At 34.3% G+C, this 22,584-nt stretch overlaps 1 protein-coding gene across 1 annotated transcript; it reads right to left on the bottom strand.

The window, feature by feature from the left end:
* Window positions 1-21,418: 21,418 nt before the first annotated feature.
* LOC127121599 (secreted RxLR effector protein 161-like) lies at window positions 21,419-21,976 on the bottom strand. The gene has a single exon (XM_051052057.1). It carries the CDS (start codon window positions 21,974-21,976, stop codon window positions 21,419-21,421), a length of 558 nt encoding a protein of 185 aa, XP_050908014.1.
* Window positions 21,977-22,584: the final 608 nt, after the last annotated feature.

Genomic DNA, 22,584 nt, shown 5'->3' with positions numbered 1-22,584 from the left:
AATACTTTTGGTGCATTTTTATTTCATTTAATTGTATTTTATATTTGTGGAACTTTGTGAATTTCTTTTGGCCTTGGATCATGATGATTTGGATCATGACTCTCATCAAACTCAATGGATCTTGGTTTTGATGGGGTAAAAACCCTAATCCACCAAAATGAATGATTGATTTTGATGATAACTTGATTAATCTTTTGGTCCAATTTGGGTATGACCTCTCTTGTCCCCTTCTTCTTTATCTCTTTCTTTCCTCTTGATCAAATGGATGAGTTGTGTCCATCTTGTTCAAGATGTATGCATTGGTACTTGATGAACTTTCCATAATTTCAAACTTACCTCCTAATTGATCATTGATCATTTAAGATACTTTGGATTGATGCATAAGTTTGTCCTAAGCACTATGAAGTATGGATTGAAGTAATGGACCATCCTCCTAGCCTTTGTGCTTGATCATTTTTTTTCTTTTTTGTGTGGCATGGCTTTAGGAGAATGATTTACATATCATTTCTCTAGCATGTATTAACACAAACATTATTATTGACTGGCCTCAAATAGTTGTGACTTCTATGTAAGTCCAATTATGATTGCTTAACATAGCGCTAAATTTATCCTGAAAGTAAGGCATTTTTATAAGTGAGATTGTAAGTCTCCTAATCCTCATGGTATTGTGTGAAAATATTGTTCCCTTTTCATTTTTGAGAGCTAGAGGCATACTTGTTGATTTTATCAAAGTTGGAGTCCTTCTCATGGTGATGTATAGGTTCGTACTTTCATGCTTGTGGGTGATTAGTTGAGTGTTCTCCAAAAAATGACCAAACCATCTTTCATTTTAATCACTAACATTTACTAACATCTTATTATATACTTTATTTTAATATCATTTATTTTATACTTTTATTTCTTGTTATTTACTTTATGCTTTTATTTTAGCATCTCATATCATATTTGCTATTTGTCCACTTGGACCTTTGTTTATGTTTATGTTTTTTTTTTCCTTTGTCTATTTGGACTTCTTTTTCTTCTAAGACATTAATAAAGGAAAAAAACCCTAAAAAAGTTTGGTTCTCTTTGTTCATGGACTTGAGGTTACTATCCTTGGCATTATTGTAGAGTTATGGACTTAGAATTATGATCTTGACCTTTGCTTTGGGACTTGTGATTTGAGACCTTGGGATTCATCTGGTACCTTTGACTTTGGACTTCTTTTGGAGACTTGGTTGAGTTACTTTGGTTTCATCTGATACCTGGATTATTATTTGCTTATTTGGTTTGCTTGAGGCTTAATCGAAAGGATGGAATTCTTGCTTGACTTATGTCATAAAGCTTGCAATCTCTTGATTAGATCTTTCCTCCCTAGATTTTACTTTATGCTCTAGGATACTCTCTTCTTCTCCTCTCCTTCTTTAATTTTCAAAATATCCTCTCTCTTTTTTCAAAACATTCTTGTTTTGTAACTTGAACCATTTTCTTAATAAACCTTGACTTTTTGTCAAGTGATTTTCAAAACTTTTTTCCTAATAAATGTTAATCCATCTTTCGCATATTCAGACCAATTTTCAAAGACTTAAAAATACATAACTCATTTAAACCATTTTATGCCCTTTGTGCACTTCTTCTTTTAAAACTTTTCTCAAAGTTTAGACATGAGTTATTTCAATAGTTGAGATATAATTCTCCTATCCCCATAACATTGATGATAATTGTTTTCCATCTGTGAGAGCCAGTGGCATACTTGTCGATCCTTATCCAAGTTGGAGCCCTTCTCATGATGATGCAAAATTCTCATACTTGTGGGTGACTAGTTAAGTATTCTCCTAAAAATGACGAAATGTTTTTTCATTAAAAATGAATCAAAACAAACATCTTTGTTACTTTTACCACGAACTACGAGGTTTTGATCCTCCATTGCACTATGTTGGTACGTAGGCATGAGACTTCAAATGCCTTGGTAAACACCAAAAATAAAATAAAATAACATTTCTTTCCCCATATCTCCAATCTTTTACAAACAACATCCTTTTCAAACTAAAATATACATATTTTCAAAGAGGTTCCCATGTATGTTTAGGGTTCTAATACCTTACCTTTGCATAACTAACCCCCAAACCCTTATCTCTTTTTATTAGTTTTGTTTTAAAACTTCTTCGGGTTTTGTTCGTACTTTTTCCCTTTTTCTTTGGAAACAATAAAAGCGCGGTGGAGACTCTTGTTTTATGAGTTAAGTTAATCAATAACATAATCTCAAAAATTTCACGGCTACAGGTATGGTCGGCATAAATCCATGAGGGGTCAGTCTTACCGGCCTAGAATAAGTACACAAACGATTTACTTACCCAGTTAAATAATATCGCTCTACTGTAAGGGGAGAGAAATTCTCCAATCCCAGAACTGGTACACAAATAATTTGTTTACCCAGTTAGATAAAATCATTCTACTATGGGGGGGGGGGGAGTAATTCTCCAATTCACCATACTTTAAATTTTTTTAAAATAAATTACAAATGAGTTATAAGCCTTCCAAATTCCCATGAAAAAACCATATTTTCTATTAAGTGTTTGTCAATCTCTCAAACTCTCAATATATGAATCACACAAACCCAAAGTATTTAGAAGTGTTTCATAAACCCATTAGATATCCCCAGGGATCTTCTAAATTCTTAGAATAATGAATCTTAGGAAATTCTACAATTGTCTCTCTAATCATCTCTCATGGGATTACCACTTATTCCATCTTTCTTTCGTGCTAACAAAAGTGATAGGGAACTATATTTATAACTACTAAAATCGCAGACATTTAATTTGTCCCAAACACAACCCATCATTGAATTGACTTGGCATAAGATCTGACTATCACCATTTACTTCAAACCATATCGTCGAAACACTGACTTTCGCGGCTTCGGTGCCTCCGTTTTCTAACAATATCGAAACATTCTTTTCCTCTCTGTATCACGTGATATTTTGAGACATAATTCTACAAGGATCGTGGATGTTATTATTACATATGTAAGAGGAATAAATTTCATAATAAGTCACTCATGTCCTTCTACATGACTCGTAGAGTACTTGTTAGTACAAAGCAAAGAAAACTAGGAGAATAATTGAATGAACGTATTGTAACAATCAAAAAGGTAAATTTATTTATACAAGTACTATAAGTCCTAAATTAGGCATAACCGAAATCAATTAATGCTTTCTACCTTAATTGATTAACTAGTTAATGCTAACTACCTTAATTAACTCACTACCTCAAATACCTCAATTAATGCTAACTATCTTAATAAGATAACTTGAGTTGCAAGAAAGGCAACTTGAATTACAATAAATTAAACATCCTCAATTATTCAAGTTATCTAGAGGTACCATACCTCCCAATATTTTAATGTATTGGGGATTCATCTATTATTTTACTCCAATTTGTTGGTGCTTACTTAAGTCCATATAAAGTCTTATAAAACCTTATTCAACTTAAATACAATGCATTCCTTTCCTTTGATTTCAAATTATAAAGTATGTATCACATATACAACTTCCTCCAAAGATCTATTCAAAAATGCAGACTTCGCGTCTAAGTTAAATAGAGGTCAATATCTTTCATATACAATGACCATAATTAGCCTTACAACTAGTGAGTACACTTCATCATAATCCAATTAATTTTTTGCATAAATATATTTTGCAACTAATATGGCTTTGTGTTTGTATATCTCTCATTTGGCTTTACTTCGGCTTGAACAGTCGTTTCACATCTATGGCTATTTTTTTAATGGTAATATTGTCAACTCCTAAGTGTTGTTCTTCTCTATCGTCTTCAATTCTTCAATCATTCCATTCTCCACAACTTTTCATCTAAAGCCTTCGAATAAGTATCTAGTTGTGCATCAACAAGTAGATCAAAGTATAAAATTCACCTTCGTCATTTACTTCATTATCCTGAAAAATCTATATGGTTTATCAACCTTATTGACATAAATCTTTGTATTTATGAGTTTCTTATTTTTTCAACTACTTATACATCTGGTACTTCAATTCACTCTTCATACTCATCTTCTTGTTCCTCATCTATCATTGTTGGAACATTTGGAGTTGTGCAACTTTTCTTGTTGCTCTGATCCTAAGATTTTGACTCACACACTATCATATATCGGTTCACTATGAATACATGTTTAATTGAGTTGTATAGTCTATAAGAACTCTTTTATGATACCCTATGAGTATCATAGGTTCACTCTTATCATCGAGCCTCTTACTTCTTACCCCAGGTACATGTATATAACACAAAGAACCAAACACACTTAGATGTTTCACTGACTGCTTTCTCTTCTTCCATGCCTCCTCGAGTACTTTTTGAACAAGTTGACCAACACTTACTAAATTTCATAGCATATTAGTGACATATAACACTTCTTACATGATTGTCATTTTTCCATCTTCCTTCATGATAATAAAATTTCTTATTCCCTTTATTGTCAAGATTGTATGGTCTATCGGTTTAACTTTAGTTGTCATGCTTGTATCCAAAACTTTCAGTCAGTCTCTATGTCTTGTCATATGATTCGAGCAATCCATATCTAATAACCATGTTTATGAATTATAGCTCTCAATGTTGGTTGTTGCTACCATCAATAATACATGATATGAATCTAAATCTTCTTTAGATACATTTTCTTCTTCTTCAATAATTTTTGTTTTCCTTTTTCAACCTAACACTCATATGCATAATGTTTATACTTCTCATAGTTGAAATATTGAATCTTTTTCTTGTCATAACCCTTATTATCCTTATTTTCTTGATGAACCCTCCCCTTCATCTTGAAAATTCAAGTTTGACATCAGTTATTGTTCCTTCTTTATAAATTATTTCACTTTCTTTCTTTCTTTCTTAAAAAAAATTATTGGTTTGAGTCAACAAAGCTTGTTCAACATTCTTTTCATATTCTCTATAATTCAATCTAAGCTTTCGAGCCTCAAGTGTTTCTTATAGTTGTTTCATATTCAAATTGCTCAAAAAATTGTCTTCTTAATTGTCACTACAATCATGTATATATAGGAGTAAGAGTATGCAAAACTTTCTCAACCATCACCTATTATGATAAGGTTTCACCCGAGATCTTCATTTGAGTTTTCCAAGTAAACAATCTTGAGAAATAGTCTGCAACTGGTTCATTTTATTTCATCTGTGACATTTCATACTGCCTTGTCAGGGGTTGAAGTTGTACCTTCTTTACTTTTGCATCACAACCATAATACTTCTCAATCATATTCCAATCTTCCTTTGAAGAAGTTACTTTTGAGATTTTGTCAAATACATCTGCATCGAAACATTGGTGAATAGAAACAAAGCATTTTAATCTTTCTTCTTTGGTTCTTTGAAAGTTGCACAATGAACTTATGTTGGATTTTCTATAAATGTTAGAAGACCTTTATTCACATATTCACTCACATCTTGAACACTAAATATAACTTTAATTTGTTTGCACCATCTATCCCAATTCTTACCATAATTTTTTTATAGGTTTGCTGGAAAGCTGTGGTTTCCCATCATAGCTTCGATCAGTATTGTTTCCACAAATCAAGTTGAGTTCTTGACACCTATTTGTTAGTGCAAATCAAAGAAAAACTAGCTTAATACAAGCATTATAAGCCTCAAATAGAACAATATATTTATACAAGTAATATGAGTCTCAAATAGAGCATAACTAAAATCAATTAATGCTACCTACCTTAATCAACTCATTAGTTAATGCTAACTAGCTTAATTAACTCACTACCTCAATTATCACAATTAATGCTAACTTCCTTAATAAATAGACTTTTTGATTATCTTATTGCCAATAATATTTGACAGTATTAAATAGATCAACTCCTCATATATTTTTATTATGGATCAATCAGATATACATTATATATTATTTATACTGAAGACTTTATATGCCATATTTATGATTTGTGAGATATGAAATCATAATAGTTTTTATATATTATTATTAATTATTTATGGTAAAAAAAAATCCTCAAAATATTTAAAATCGTTGTATTCTTAGAATTGAATTCGAACTCAAAATATTTAATTAAATTTAAAATAAAAATCTTTATTATTTCATCTAAATACTCTTAAGTGAGGTTTCAAGGTTGTGTTCATATTTTTTCCCTTTCATTTTTTAAATTATCCGTTTCCTATAATTACTTAGTAATATGTGTGTGTGTTTTTCTAGCCCTGCTTTCTCCTACATTAATTAGTTGATTTTGACTTATAATTCTCCTTGCCTGATCTCACAAGTTTTCTTTGCTAGAAGATTATATATTTATTGGCTAATAAAATAGCTATGATTATTATTGAAAAATGGCAACTCAGCTTATCTGATTTTATTAATTATGAAAAAATTAAAGGTGGTAATGTTGAAACTTAGGTGACGCTACCTATAAGACCATACAGTTACGGAACTTCAAAGCACCCAAGGAGTGTATGTATAAGTAACCTCATTCTTAATTAAACACAACTTTACTCTAACGATTTTTCTGTAATTAGAAAATAGAAATCACAACTGATTAAAAATTTAATCTACGTATACTACATTTTTTGGAGTGGTATGATGTGGCTAATATCAATCATTCATAGACACGAGGATAGTCACACTACTCTAATGTTACATTACATGAATTAATAGTTGGATTAGGTGGCCAATTAGCATATAATTATATAAAAAAATCAGTGCACGCTACATAATTCAATTCAATTACATGGTTTATAAATTATGTGGCTTATGTTAGAACATCATTCTAGTTAATAAAAACTGCAACCAAAAAAAAAATAATAAAAGAACGAGATTAATTGAAATACACTGATAGTGTAAAAGTGTAAAAGGATTTTACATCATCAGTTAATTATAGACGTTGGATATTAAAAGAAATTTGACTTTTATTTTAAAAATCTATAAAAAATACAAACGGGTGATGGTGATGAACCGACGGAGTAAAACTTTTTACACTAACAGCGTATCGTAATTAATCTCTAAAAAAAGAATTCGATTAATTATATTTACATCTTTGACTTTAAAATAAAGAATGCAACAATGTATAATTATATAGGTATGTGAACTCAAATCACATAATTTATTCATCTTTAAATACATAATTTAATAATTGTTTTTTAAAAAAATTATAAGTTTTTTACATTTTTTTTTAAAATTAAAAAAGTAATTTAGACATCTAATAACGTAATTATATATTATTAAAATTTAAACAATAATAAGAGTCACATAATTCTAAAAAAGATATATCTTAAAATTGATTTTTAGGAAAAAGTTAAAATAGTTTTAGATTTAAATGGTTTTTTTAATTTTAATATTAAAAAAATATAATAAAAAGATGAAATACTTTAAATAATATTTTAATAAAACCTTATTTAAACTAATTTTTTATTCGAAGTCTTTAAAATAAATTATAATTTTTTTCAACAAACATATATAATAATATTGAAATCATTTTTAAAAAGAAAATATATAATATTATGGCAATCATTTAAAAAAAGAAACTAAAATAAACTAGTCCTAAATATTATTTTTAAAATTTCTTTATTTATTTGGATATTCGACACCTAATTTAAAAATTGACTAATTTAGATGATCAACAATACTTTTTGCATTGGTAAAAAATTACAGGTGTGCGTGTTACCTCTATCAGGGTAGGGACACTTAGAAATCTTAGTAGGTATATTACGATGTACGGTGGTTAGGATTTACCAATAGCAGCAAAAAGCCATGTAAAGTGGTGTTTATGGTGGTTTAGAGGACATGTTCACGTGAGGTGAGAGGCATATCTATTAGCGTGAGGTTTTATGACAAGAATACATAAATTTATCATTCTCTCCCACTGAGGGAGAAGTATATATAGGGATGTCTTAGGCATAGGGTTTAGGAAACCCTTATGGATAGTAACCATTCCCCCTGACTATGACAGATTGTTGATTACATATTATCCAAGGAGTCATGATGGACTCCTTCTCGTATGACTAACAGAAGATAATAGTACCACATATGTCATATGTCATAAGGGTGAGCCTCATCGTTCTGTGAGCATTGTTGCCTGAGCGACATCACTTTAGGCGGGGACCCTGACATCATCCCTATTTAGGACTCTAAAAAGTATAACACTACACACTCCCTCAAGCACGAGTGCTTGTAAAAGGTAAAGTATTTTTAAGACTCATTTCATTTGTGAGGTGAGTCCCTCAATTGAAGGAGATCTTTTTTAATGTGAGGCGAGTCCCTCGGCGTGGGGCTAGTCCCTCCACTGAAGGCGGTCTTTTTTTAATTTGAGGCGAGTCCCTTAGCTAAATGAGCCTTTTTTAATGTGAGGAGAGTCCCTCAGCATGGGGTGAGTCTGTTGGTTGAAGGCGGTATTTTTAATGTGAGGCGAGTCCCTTAGCATGGAGTGAGTCCCTCAGCTGAAGGGGATCTTTTTTAAATGTGAGGCGAGTCCCCTGATGTGGGGCGATTATTCATCTATAGTCAAGTGTTTCGTAGACAGCTAGGAGGTGGTGGGATATATCAATATTCGTCTTGATTAACCTCTGAGACATCAAAATATCAGTCAATCGAGAAAGCTTGAGTGTTTTATTGGAAAAGGGTGTGGGTAGCATTTAATGCAACTCATGATGACATTCTTGAAAAATTCAGTCTAGCCTCATTTTCTTACACACATCTTCTATATGTAAGGACCTTTCTACTTTACGTGACAATTATTTTATTGGGTGGATTTATGGCCTACACTATTGGATTTTCGTAGGAGGATGGTATATTCTCTTGGAAAAACCCTTTTTCCCTTCTTCTTTTCTACTTCCACCTTTCCATAGAAATACACATGCCTATGATAACATAGAGGAGGGTGAGAAATAAATTCTTTTTCATAGGGTAGAAACTTTACAGTTTTATTTTCCCAACCCAAGATGATAATGGGAAAGAAACCCAAACTCATTCAGGCTCGAGATATTGCAGCCTTGTACTCCACTATTGATATGATCAATAAGTTTCATAATGGAAATAGATTTTTCTAGTATAGGACGCAAGGTGAATGTGATATTAGAACCCTGTTCAGGAAATGAAAGGACCAAAATGGATACCTCCGGCGAGTAATTTGCTTCTTATTTGTACCTCCGCCTACTTGATATTTATGACCTAAGGGTTTTAATCCCCTTCATATCCTTAGAGATATATTTCCTAGTAACCATCAAGGTCGCCCCTTCTCATATTACTCCAAACATATGGAGTATTCTTATGGCTTTTTAGATATTTTGTTGTAGTCTAGACGTGTCCCCTACTTGGGGGTTGTTCATTTCCTTCTTCAGTTCAGAAGTTCTTCCCAATAATGGCTAGGTAACATTGCACCTTTTTCCAGACGCTTATTTACTAAAGCCCTTCACAAACCCTTATCATGATTGGAAGGATAGTTTTTGCGAGTTAGAGGGTGGAGGCACTAGGGGTGTGAGGTGCCCTTTTTCTTCTCTACCATGGATGTCAAATCCTCATATTATCCAAGGGGTAAACCTAGACGTTCATTCTCATCTTGACCAAGAAGTGATCCAGATTTTAAGATGTTTCAGGATTCTGGATTCCCGCACTCTCATTACTCTGGATCATGAAGACGACAACGGGGTAGAGGAGTATTTAGGTATGTACTAGGCAGGAAAGAATAACTTTTTATTTGATCAAGTGCTTATTACTTTATATGTGCTAAGAACATTCTCTTTTTTGCACAAGATATGGGGAGACCTCTCTTGATAAGAGAAGGGAGCATTTGGTTTGGATGTAGGTTATACAGCAGCTGGTGGGTTTGCCCCCCCCCCCCCCCGATAGTGTATCTACTGGTGGAAGTGCAAGGCAATGAAAAACCTTCGCCCTCCCTCCTAAGATTCCACGATTGGATGAGGGACCTTCTAGACCATCAGGAAATTGTGAGGTAGCATAAGAGGGCGGGAAATCAGGTGGTGAATGTATCCCTCACGAGCCTTCTTTATGAAATAATTTCACCTTTAATGCGATGGAGTTTTTTTAATCTCAACTTCTCCCTTTTGGAGAAATTTCTTGGTAATTATAAGTTGCTCTTGGCATGACTTCCGCTATATTATCTGACCTGCTAAAAGTCCAACTCTTGAGGTGTCTCCTAGTAGGGAAACCTCAAAGAGAGAAACACTCCCACATTATCCGAGAACTACAGTCTAAGATGAACTGTGTAATGAGGAGTCCTCACAATGGCGGGGCAGCGGTAAGGGTGCTAATAGAAAAGCTTGATGATACGAAGGCACGCACCAAAAAATAGTTGTTGTGGCTCTCACTCAGTTTGAAGAGGTGAGCCTCTTAGAGAAGTCGCTTAAGAAAATCTGCATCACCGGTGAGAGTTTAAAGGACAAAGGTTCGTTACTCAAGGACGGAGTTGTGTCCATCTCCACCTAACATTTTAAGATGGGAGATAAGACATGTTTCCTTTCTTTACCCTAATCCTGACTTAAGTATGATGGATCTCTTTTAGGTGTTTTGAGATGGTCGATTAGTGGACGACGAGTAGCTCCTTGGGTTTTGATCTTCTTATAATATACCCATTTTTATAATATTGAGCGGCTCCTAGCTTTGTTGAATGTCACTAGTGTAACCTTATCTTTACATACGTATTTTAGGGTAGGCAAGGATCCCACATGAAGATCTAGTATTTTGATCGCCTCTTATGGGACACAAGGATCTCACTTGGAGATCCAACATTTACATCACCTCATATGGGCGTCAAGGATCCCACTTGGAGATCCATCATTTTAAGTGCCTCTTACGGGAATCCCACTTGGAGATCCAACATCTTGATCGCCTCATATGAGCGATAAGGATCCCACTTAGAGATCCAGCATTTTGATTGCCCCATATTGGAGACAAGGATCCCACTTGAAGATCCAACATTTTGATCGTCTCTTATAGGCGATAAGGACCCCATTGGAGATTCATCATTTTGATCGCCTCATATGGGCAACAAGGGTCCCCCTTGGAGATCCAACATTTTGACCGCCTCTTATAGGCAGAATGATCCCACTTAGATTTTCAGCATTTTGGTCTCCTTATATGGGCGACAAGTATGCCACTTGAAGATCCACCATTTTGATCGCCTCTTATGGGTTGCAAGGATCCCACTTGGATCCAACATTCTAATTGTTTAATATTTGATTATGAGTTATTTGAATTTGAACTAGTTAGTTATATGAGTAATAAAGTTCTCTGGTTTAAAAGGTTCTAAGTCAGAATTCCTCTAGGAATTTTTCTATCTTCTAAACTCTGAGTTATATTGATGGGTATAACCAAGCACTTTCTGTTAAGGAAAAGAAGTTCAACATTTGTCATGGATATTTCTTCTTCTATTAGAAATGTGTGTGTTATCTTTGGGAATAATTTTCTTGGGTAAAATTAAATCATGTTTTGATGTCCCCTGGATCTATTTTTTATGATTGTGTGATCATTTTCTTTAATTGATTATATTACTCTTAATACACAACACAAAACTGGCTGAAATGGTTGAAAACTTATTTGGAACATCTCTTATGATAACTATCTCTAAAGGATGTCATTCGCAAAAGACTCATAAATTCAAAGGCAAGGGATTTGTTATTATTGATAAGGAATTATTACAAATCCTGAATCATTCTCATAAGCAAATAGATGAACTACAAAGATCACAACTCTCGAACTACATTAGGATCAAAACCGCCAATTCTGAGGAAGTTCATCCAATCCTCACCAGCATCTGATCCAAATTCATCAACTGGATCCTTTTTCTTCTTCTTTATTTTCTTAATCTTTGAGACTAAAGTCCTTCCTCCAAAGAAGCTTCAGCAGATGAACCAGTTTGTGACTTTGAACCTTCAGAATTATTGAGCTTATCATCTTTGTCTTTATTTCCTTCAACATCTTTGGACTTCTTAATAGCCTTGTTGATCTCTTGCGAATAACATTCCTTATAATTATTGTAAGATTTACTCATTTTATCAATTATGAGAAGAGATGGATGGAAAGGAATGTGACCTTGCTGGTAACAGAAAACAACTATATAGAGAGTTTGGGATAAAGCAAAACCAGTGTTGTTTATTGTGTAAAACCAGCTTTGACTGATTTGTTTCTCTCAAATGCTCAGTTGTCGGTGTTAGACGATAAGCCTAGATCTAGAGGGGGTAAAGAGATCTTAAGTTAAAATTTTATTCAAAAATTTGATTTAGAAAAATCTATGGCGCGGAAGCAAGTTTCAAATATTTTTCGGATCCAAATTCGTCTAGCCGAACCTACTATTGAAAAGCCCAGATATGCGTAAGAGTACCAATGGTATGATAATAATCCACAAGTTAATTAATCAACACTTCAAGAACTAAATTGGATACTCTACTATAGTATAGGTCTATCTCCAGTGATAACAACACACAAAAAACTAGTTGAAATAATTTGTCGAACATTTTGCGTGCGATTAACAAAGTTTGGATGTTTGTATAGTGTTTGTAGTTCTTAGAAATCCAATCACTACCAAAAGGTATGTGATTACTACAACAACACAAATTCCATAATAATTAAAAAAATATTATCCAAACAATGTTGATCAAGAGATCAAAGTAGTCGGCAATTTACAAATCGAAAAATAAAAGATATATATATATATATATATATATATATATATATATATATATATATATATATATATATATATAGAGAGAGAGAGAGAGAGAGAGAGAGAGAGAGAGAGAGAGAGAGAGAGAGATAGATAGATAGATAGATAGATAGATAGATAGATATAGAACACAAGAATTTGTTTAGGTAGTTCCCTAATAGACCTTGCTATAGGTATGTATGCCCTCAATTCGAATTCGAATTGAGATATGAATATAATAAATCTTACTTTGCAAATGTATGTATACATGAGATGAGAAATCAAATTCCACAAATCCTAAGTTTGTTCTTGACTCTAGCACCTCCAAAAAACATGATCAAAGACTAATCAAGTCACCAACAATTCCGCTTTAATTCACCTATTATTGTTACTTCCTTTCACGACCTCCTTGTCTCAAGGCTTTCACCAGGATGAATTAATCTCAAGCGCACACTTGTTAAACCCAAGATTTGTCAACACGATCCATTGTTTCATGCTACTCCCTTGTATGAGACACCTAGTCCCAAGGCTTTCACTTGATCAGATCATAATTGCACAATCTTGTCCAAAACCTTCAAACCCTAAAGATCTTGAAGAAAAACCCCACCTCAGTTTTCTTATTTGAATCCCTTAAAGATTTTAACCCAATATTCTCGGTACAACAAACCTAATTGGATGTTATCAATCCTAATCTAGATGTCACCCAATCAAAAAATGATTATGTGTAGTTTGATTGTGTGTATGCATAGATTGAATTGAAGATGATGAGATGCTTTGAAATCCTGGATTCATGTAGGTTTTACCCACTCTAGAAACCTTACTAGAGAATGATGCGTGTATGAAGTATTTATATGCATGGGTGATTTAAGGCAAAAGTAAATGCAAAGGACTTGAGAAAAATATGAATTTTTGAAAAAATACATCGGATAGGTCAACTTAAAGAAGTTATGTGTTGACCTGTTCGATGCATAGGTCGACCTGTCCAAAGTTATGTGTTGACCTATGACTGTTATGTGTTCCCTATGTATTGACCTAAAGACTCGGCACATGAGATAGAGGCCACATGCTTTAATACCGACTGATCCCACAAACCAACACGGGTCTTTTCAGCATGTTTTGTCCTTACTCACACGCTTTCCGGGAAACTTCCCAGAAGGTCACTCATCCAAATACTACTTCAAGTTAAGCACGCTTAACTATGGAGTTCTTATCTGGTAGGTTACCAAAAAGAAGATGCATCTTGTTGGTATAGGTAGTACCAATTAATCCTTATAAGCATTCTTTCAACCATGCAGTCCCATACCTGCACAACCTCAGGATTCCTCTCATTCTGATGTGAATTCGGTTTTTTACCCTAGAAGCTACTAGGAGTGTCTCATTGTCATGCCTCATGCACTGATCACCACTCCCTTGCCCTCGGGTGTAACATGTAACCACTCTCTGTCCTCTCTAGCCTCGTGTGTTACATGCCCACTAGCTTCCGCTTGGTTTGTCCCCGAACCACATCGTCCTAGGAGAGGTATGGCTCTGATACCATTTGTAACACCACATACTGCTTTTAGGATTACTGACTAACCCCACAAACCAACATGGGTCTTTTCAGCATGTTTTACCCTCACTCACACACTTTCCAGGAAACTTCCCAGAAGGTCATCCATCCAAATACTACTCCAAGTCAAGCACGTTTAACTATGAAGTTATTATATGTTAGGCTACCGAAAAGAAGATGCATCTTGATGGTATAGGTAGTACCAATTAATCCTTATAAGCCTTCTCTCAACCATGCAGTCTCATACCTGCACAACCTCAGGATCCCTCTCATTCTGATGTGAATTTGATTTTTCCCTAGAAGTTTCTAGGAGTGTCTCATTTTCATATCTCGTGCACCAACAACCACTCCCTCGCCCTCGGGTGTAACATGTAACCACTCTCTGTCCTCTCTGGCCTCAGGTGTTACATGCCCACCAGCTTCCACTTGGTTCGTCCATGAACCATATCGTACTGGGAGAGGTATGACTCTGATACCATTTGTAACGCTCCATGCTGCTTTCTAGAAATACCGACTAACCCCACAAACCAACACGAGTCTTTTCAGCATGTTTTATCCTTACTCACACGCTTTTTGGGAAACTTCCCAGAAGGTCACTTATCCAAATACTACTCCAAGTTAAGCACGCTTAACTATGGAGTTCTTATTTGTTAGGCTACCGAAAAGAAGATGCATCTTGTTGGTATAGGTAGTACCAATTAATCCTTATAAGCATTATTTCAACCATGCAGTCCCATACCTGCACAAACTCAGGATCCCTCTCATTCTGATGTGAATTCTTTTTTTTCTAGAAGCTGCTATAAGTGTCTCATTGTCATGCCTCGTGCACCGACAACCACTCTCTTGCCCTCGGGTGTAACATGTAACCACTCTTTGTCCTCTCGGGCCTCGTGTGTTACATCCGAGGTTTACATCCATATTTTTGGGGAAGCTTACGAGATGCATCTTCTTTTTAGTAGCCTAACATATAAGAACTTCATAGTTAAGTGTGCTTGACTTAGAGTAGTATTTTGATGGGTAACCTTCTGGGAAGTTTCCTGGAAAGCGTGTGAGTGAGGACAAAACCTACTGAAAAGAATCGTGTTGGTTTATGGGGTCAGTCGATAATCCTGAAAGCAGTCTGAGGCGTTACACTTCCTAATTCTAAGATGCACATAGAGATTCAGAGGATATCGTCCAATATACATTAACGCTCAAGTATCTTAGTTTTGACATCATACAAAACACATCTAACGAAATTTACACTCACATACTCCCCTTTTTTTATGATGGCAAAACTTGAGACAATGTGTTTCCAATGAAAAGCTTCCCCTGAATATATGCACCTCAAAATTTCATCTTTCTTCTCCTCTTTGACAACATCAAAAAGAAATGAACCAAACCATGAGTATAATCTTAAATCACGATAGACTAATATAACATACAGATAAGGTTTGCAAAGATAAGAGCATCAGTATGATAGCACTAACATAGAATGATTTGCATAGTGAAAAAGAATTTATAAACATAAATAAAAGACAATAATGCAACAATAGAACATAATTGTCACAACTTATGTCAAATAATGACAGCACAATCATGAAGAATGAAGGATACAAAGTGAACAAAAAATACTTGACATGCTGTAAAAGCAACACGATTACGTGAGATGTGCCTTTGGTGCTCCCGAAATACTGCACACACATGCGCTCTAGCAAGGCGATAAACAAAGTACCACCACACAAACCAAAAACAAATATGAAAATATAATAATGACACACAATCAAGAATATTGTTAACAATGTAACATGTTCAATCATAAATCATGAGAAAAAATAGATAACAAACTGATGAACCAATTACTATATTTCAAGGAAAAAGAAGATAACATAACGTCACTATAAGCATATAAATTGACATACATTAATTGGACATTGTTGGAAGTGATTGTAAGACCCCAATTTTGACCCTAAGATCCCTCATGCAATTCATCATAAGCATTAGCATTGGGATCATACCTTGGCATCCTCTTTACCCCTCTTTCATTGGGTTTGTTTTGGGAGAGATCACCAAGCACTATGTAATTGTATCATACTTTTATATCATCATTTACAAACCAAAATACAAAAATATGTCTTTGCATTTACCTAACTCCTTTGTAGGTAGGGCATGATCTCCATTGATCTATCAAGTTCATATCTAGGGTTTGAGACCCTCATGACAAAGAGCACAACCATGAATTGATCCAAGAATGGTTATGAGCATCATATATAAGTTCCATTTATTCCTACATGTTATATTGATCAAGTTTTCTTCAAGAGTTTGAGGGTGATTTGCCTTGGAAACCCTAGTTTGACTGGGTACCTTGAGTAATTTCTCCAACAAGCTATCTCACCAATTGATCAAATTTCTCAAGGGACACTTCAAAATTCATCATATTATGCATATATGATCTACCATGAGCCAAGAAAGTCAAAATAATTGAAGGTTAGCAAGTTGGTTGATGGTGGTTGGCCATATGAATTCATCTTATCAAAACTGGGTCTCCCTAGACCATATATCCTACAATTTTCACCATATGAAAATGATTCCAAGAGAAACGTTACTCTAAATGACATTCCAAACAACTTTCATGTTGATACATAGATCTAGTTTTGCTTGTAAAATCATCTTCTATGTTGAAACATTATAGGTCATTTTGTCTAAACCCTAATTTGAAAGTCAACTTCCCAAGGCCATAACTTGCTCATTTTTTATGAGATGAAAGATTTCCAAGTTGCACAATCAAATTCAAGATATATAATTCAACTTTTATGTTTGGAGTGAGATGTAATTCAACTTTTATGAGCATGTGATATGAGGTTACATTATAGGTCATTTTTTACCTATACCATTGAACAAGTGATTTTCCCAAACTTCAAAAATGCATAACTCTATCATTCTAAATCCAAATGACATGAAATTGGTGACCATTTTGAAGGTCTTTGAAATAGATACAACTTTAATGAAGACAGGTTTCTCATTTGAAGCTCACATAAAAAGTTAAGTAAGGTGGAATATTGAGATATATGGCTTGACACTTAGAAAAATTTTCAACATGTTGAAATTTCCAAACTTCCACCTCAAAATTCTCCATGTTCCAAGCTCCAAATTAAAAAGTGTTGAATATCAAACTTGTTCCCCTTGATCCAAGATTTCCAAAGAACCCAAGTTCATGCATTTTGGATGAGGTTTGCTAGGTCTGCGCATGGCTTTAACAGGTATGCATCATTGGAAAGAATCAATTTCACAAATTTCAGTTCACAATGCCTTGCCATTCAAGCTTCATTCAGACCTCAATTGGAATCATTTTGGACCTTATTTCATTGTATCATGGGCCTGTACATGCCCATGCACTCGTGCCATCCACATTGCTAATTTTCGACAGATTTTGAAGTGTGCAAATATCATTCCATTTGGCTATAAATAGAAGACTTCTGAGCTCATTTGAATCACACTTTGCGCGCCAGCTTTTCCCCCCATTGAAACCCTCTCATTCTAAAGGAAAACCTGAGAAATTTCAATTTGAAATTTGAGTTTGAATCTCAGTTGTTGGAGATTCAAGAACTCCAGGATCCAAAGCCTTGTAACCTCTCTAATCACTTCCTAATAGCTTCTCAAGTGTGATCAGATCGTGTTTGGAGCAAGCAACATCAAGAACTGCATAGCATTGAATGTAACTTTCAGAAAACTTCATGTCTTCGATTCTCACTCAATTCTACTCAGTTCTCTTGGATCTTTGGTTGTCTGAAGTCCTACCAATGTAGGAAAGAAGATTGAGTTTCTTAGAGGTCAAATTGAAGCAACTCAGTTGACACACCTCAAAATTCAACTCCTCATATCTTTCTATATATGTGGAGTTAGTTAAAATTGAGGTCAGATTCGTGCTATACGCCATTTCTTCTTTCAGATCATGTCCTCCTTTTTTATTTTGGTGATGGTTGAAGGTGGACCAGTCCGGTGAGGTCTATCAGAGAAGAAGACCAGAGCTACAGCTCCGGCCGTGTGTTGGCACGTCTCCAACCATAGGATCCTTTTCAAATGTTTTAATCTCACGTGTTGGTTCTGATTACCATCCCTGCAGCGCATTGACTAGTGTCCATTGTGGAACACGCGCTGAGGACCACTTGATCTGCCACCTCAATTAATGAGGGAGATCAAGTGGTCCATGTTTTTTTGTTATTTTATTATTTTCTTTTATTCCTTTTATTTTCATTAATTCATATTAATTTTAATATTGATCCAAAAAATATGAGAGTTTCACCAACAATTTTCAAATAATTTCCTCTTTCATATTCTGAATTAAAATTATTTTTTGGATCATTATTAATATTTTTCATGATTTAATTGATTTTTTTATTATTTTTAATTGTTTAAAAATACTTTTAAGTCTTTAAAAATTCTGAAATTTTTTCTCCAAGGTCCTTTGACCTTGTTTGACCTATGATAAATCTCATGGCCATTTCTTTGGTGTTTTGATGAGGTTTTAGGAATTTGACAAACCATATTTAATTTAAATGTATTGTTTTAGTCTTTTTAATTTGAATAAATGTCAATTAATTGTGTTGACCAATTGTGATGACTTGGTTGAGTTTGACTCTTGTTGTTGGGCCTTGGTCAAGGTTGATTTGACTTTGTCAAGTTAATATCATTGGATTTAGGGGATTGATGGAATGTACATTGCATCTCCCAAAATGAATGGATGATATTAATTTGGTAAAAGTCCTCCTTTGACCAATTTGAGTTTTGATCCATCCCCCCATATCTTCACCTCATTCCCATTCTTTATGCATTCATCTCATTTGGCATATGATATCTCAATGTCCTAAGACTAGTTGATTGAAAAATCAATATGAGTATGGATGAGATTAGGTCATCTCTTTTGCATATTCTTTTTGTGTGTGGTATGTTTCATGATCATAGTCCATTATACTATGTCTCTAACATGCATTAACACCAAAATTCTATTGCCCGACCTCAAATAGTTGTGACTTCTACATAAGTCCAATTACGATTGCTTAACATAGCGCTAAATTTGTGACACAAAAGGCATAGCATTCTAGTTAGTGATATTGTAAGTCTCCCCTCTTTCATGGTATTATGTGGAAACTTGGATTTTTTTCCTTCCTTTGGAAGATGTCTTGGCTCAAGAATCGATGCTTGTGATAAGTGGGTTAAGTGTTCTCCAAAGAATGACTTAAAAATGAAAGCAAAAGCAAAACAATACTAACTTATAACTCATTAATAACTAACTTTTAATTTCAATCCATTTACTTTAATGTCATTTAATTTTAGCCTTTATTAATTTGCCATTATTCATACCATTCTAATTGTTTATGTTAATGCAATTTTCACTTTGTTCATTTGGACCATATTGTGTGATATATCTTGTTTTGTGTATACTTTGCTTGTTTGTGTGGTCTTTGACCATTAATGTACATAATAACAACAAAAACCCTAAAAAACTTTTGTGTGGACTGTTGGCTTGATCTTGGACAAATGGACTTAGAATTTAGGCAACATTCCTATGCTAAAGGACTTGGCCAATGTCAACTTTTTTTTGTGAAACCAAGTGCTGGCACTTTGGAAATTCATCTGATACATCATTCAAGATCCCTTTGAGTTCATCTACAACATGATCATTGTGAAGTTGTTATTTTAAACCGGTGACTTGTGGAATTCAGCTGTTACATGGGCTAATTTGAAGAAGATCATTGAGTGGCTAAAGCTTGGATATGGCTATCTTTATTTGATGTCTTTGCTCTTCAAGATTGATATAATTGTGCATTTGTGTGTTGCGGAGTTCTAAATGTCCAAGGGAATTTGGGGTTTCTATATGGCATTCTTTCCTATTGGATTGCTACGCATCGGTCAGATCTTTTTAACTCTTAACTTTTAATTTTGTGCATAGGATTAGTCTCTTCATCTTCTCCCCATTTATTTAATTTCAAAATCTCTCCCCCGTTTTAAAATTTTCTTTGTTTGAATTTATTTTGTTCTAAACTTTGACCACTTTGCAAAAAGATAGAAACTTTGGCCTTATGCCATTGCATTTTCAAACTTCTTTTCTTAAATCAAACTTGTAAATAAACTTAACTATACTTGACTTAAACTTTCAAAAAGCCAAAAAGAACTAACTCATTCAAACCTATTTCAGGCCTTTGTGCCTTTCAAACTTAATTTTTGATAAAAGCAATGCATCCACTTTGAAATTTGTATCACGAACTACGAGGTTTTGATCCCTCATTTTTATGTTGGTATGTAGGCATAAGTCCGAAGGTCTTGTCAAACAAAAAAATATAATTACTTGAATTCTTTTCTCATCCCCCCATTCTATTGGTTTGTAAACGTCATTTTTGTACCAAATACATATGCACACAAAAAGGGCTCCCTAGGAGTACCTAGGACACTTTGGGTGCTAACACCTTTCCTCTGTGTAACCAACCCCCTTACCAATAATCTCTAACATTTTATTAGTTTTGATTTGAAAACTTCTTACTTTTGGGTTTTGTTCGTACTTTTTCCCTTTTCCCTTGTAAACCATAAAAGCACGGTGGCGACTCTTGTTATTTGATGTCTAGCTTATCCATAGCTTGATGATCATGAATTTACCGCTACAGTGATCATGCATGAACTATCTTATACGTCAAAAATATCAATTATATGGACCATAAACCACATGCGAAAAGAAAAGCTTACACACAAAAATGGAAAATGAAATGATAGTACCTTGCTTGTGAAATGATGAGGAATGCACTCTTATGAAGTATGCCTTTCAAGAAATTTTAGATGGATAAGATATATTTAAAGTTCATTAACATAACATTTAGGCAAGTGTTGAGATGTCAAGAATTCCAAATCCCCGTTGAATGTTAAAGAAGGGTTTGATCGCAAGTGGTTTTGTAAAAATACCGGCAAGTTGATTTTACTATCAACATGCTCAAAAACGACATCGCCTTTTTCAACATGATCACATAGGAAGAGATGAAGAATCTCAATATGATTAGTACGAGAATGTAGTACCGGGATCTTAGTTAGGTTAATGACATTATAGTTGTCGCACAAAATTGGAATACGAGTTAGTTTTATATCAAAATCAAGTCATTGTTGTTTAAGCCACAAAATTTGAGCACAACAACTACCCGAAGCTACGTATTCCGCCTCGGAGTTGACAACGCAACTGGAACTTATTTCTTGCTATGCCAACTAACTAAGGAATTTGAAAATATGTGACAAGTCCCACTAGTACTTTTCGTATCCGATTTGTAACTGGGAAAATTGGAATTGGTGTAACCAACTAAGCTACAATCACTCCTTTTGGAATACCAAAGCCCATAATTCGAAGTATCATGAAGATACCTAAAAATATGTTTGACGTCTTTGAGATGAGATTCCTTAGGGGATGATTGATATCGGGCACACATATAGACACTAAACATGATATCTAGCCTAGATGCAGTGAAATATAGAAGAGAACCTATCATACCTATATATTTCTTCACTTCCACATCCTTACCATTTTCGTTCCTTTCCAAGTTACGATACGTGGCCATCGGAGTGTCAATCGACTTTGCATCAACCATGCCAAATATCTTTAGCAAGTCCTTGCAATACTTGATTTGATAAACAAATGAGCCTTCATTTAGTTGTTTGATTTGAAGATCTAGGAGGTAATTTAGCTCTCCCATAAGGCTCATTTCAAACTCTCTCTGTATAAGCTTAGAAAATTCTTTGACAAGTTGCATATTAGTAGATCCAAAAATAATGTCATCAACATATACTTGTACAAGAAGAGTATCATTTCCATGGCACTTGATAAATAGAGTAGTTTCAATATTTCCCCTTAAGTACCCTTGATTAATCAAAAACTTGCTTAGTTGCTCATACCAAGCCCTAGGTGCTTGTTTGAGACCATACAAAGCACGTTTTAATTTGAAAACATGATTGGGATACTCGTGATTTTCAAAACCGGGAGGTTGAGCAACAAACACCTTTTCATTAATGTAACCATTTATAAATTCACTTTTCACATCCATTTGAAATAATTTGAAATTCTTAGAGCAAACAAAGGCAAGAAGAAGGCGTATGGCCCCAAGTCGGACAACCGAAGCATAAGTCTCCTCATTGTCAATACCCTTAATCTTGGTTATACCCTTGAGCGACTAACCGGGCCTTTTTTTGGGTTATCACTCCATCTTCATCAAGCATGTTCCTAAAAAACAATTTTGGGCCTATTACTTGATGATGTTTTGGACGTGGGACAAGATCCTAAACATGATTCCTTTTAAATTAATTTAGCTCATCTTGCATTGCCATGAGCCAAAGCTCTTCAAGTAATGCATCTTTAGCATTT

The sequence above is a fragment of the Lathyrus oleraceus genome, chromosome 2 (genome assembly GCF_024323335.1).
Source record: "Lathyrus oleraceus cultivar Zhongwan6 chromosome 2, CAAS_Psat_ZW6_1.0, whole genome shotgun sequence".
Classification (NCBI taxonomy): domain Eukaryota; kingdom Viridiplantae; phylum Streptophyta; class Magnoliopsida; order Fabales; family Fabaceae; genus Lathyrus; species Lathyrus oleraceus.
The sequence above is the reverse complement of the archived record's forward strand: the minus strand, read 5'-3'. Positions and strand labels throughout refer to the sequence as shown.

Bases quoted from the DNA above. Each gene is read 5' to 3' on its own strand.
- LOC127121599 (XM_051052057.1), bottom strand. From the start codon at position 21,976: ATGCAACTTGTCAAAGAATTTTCTAAGCTTATACAGAGAGAGTTTGAA.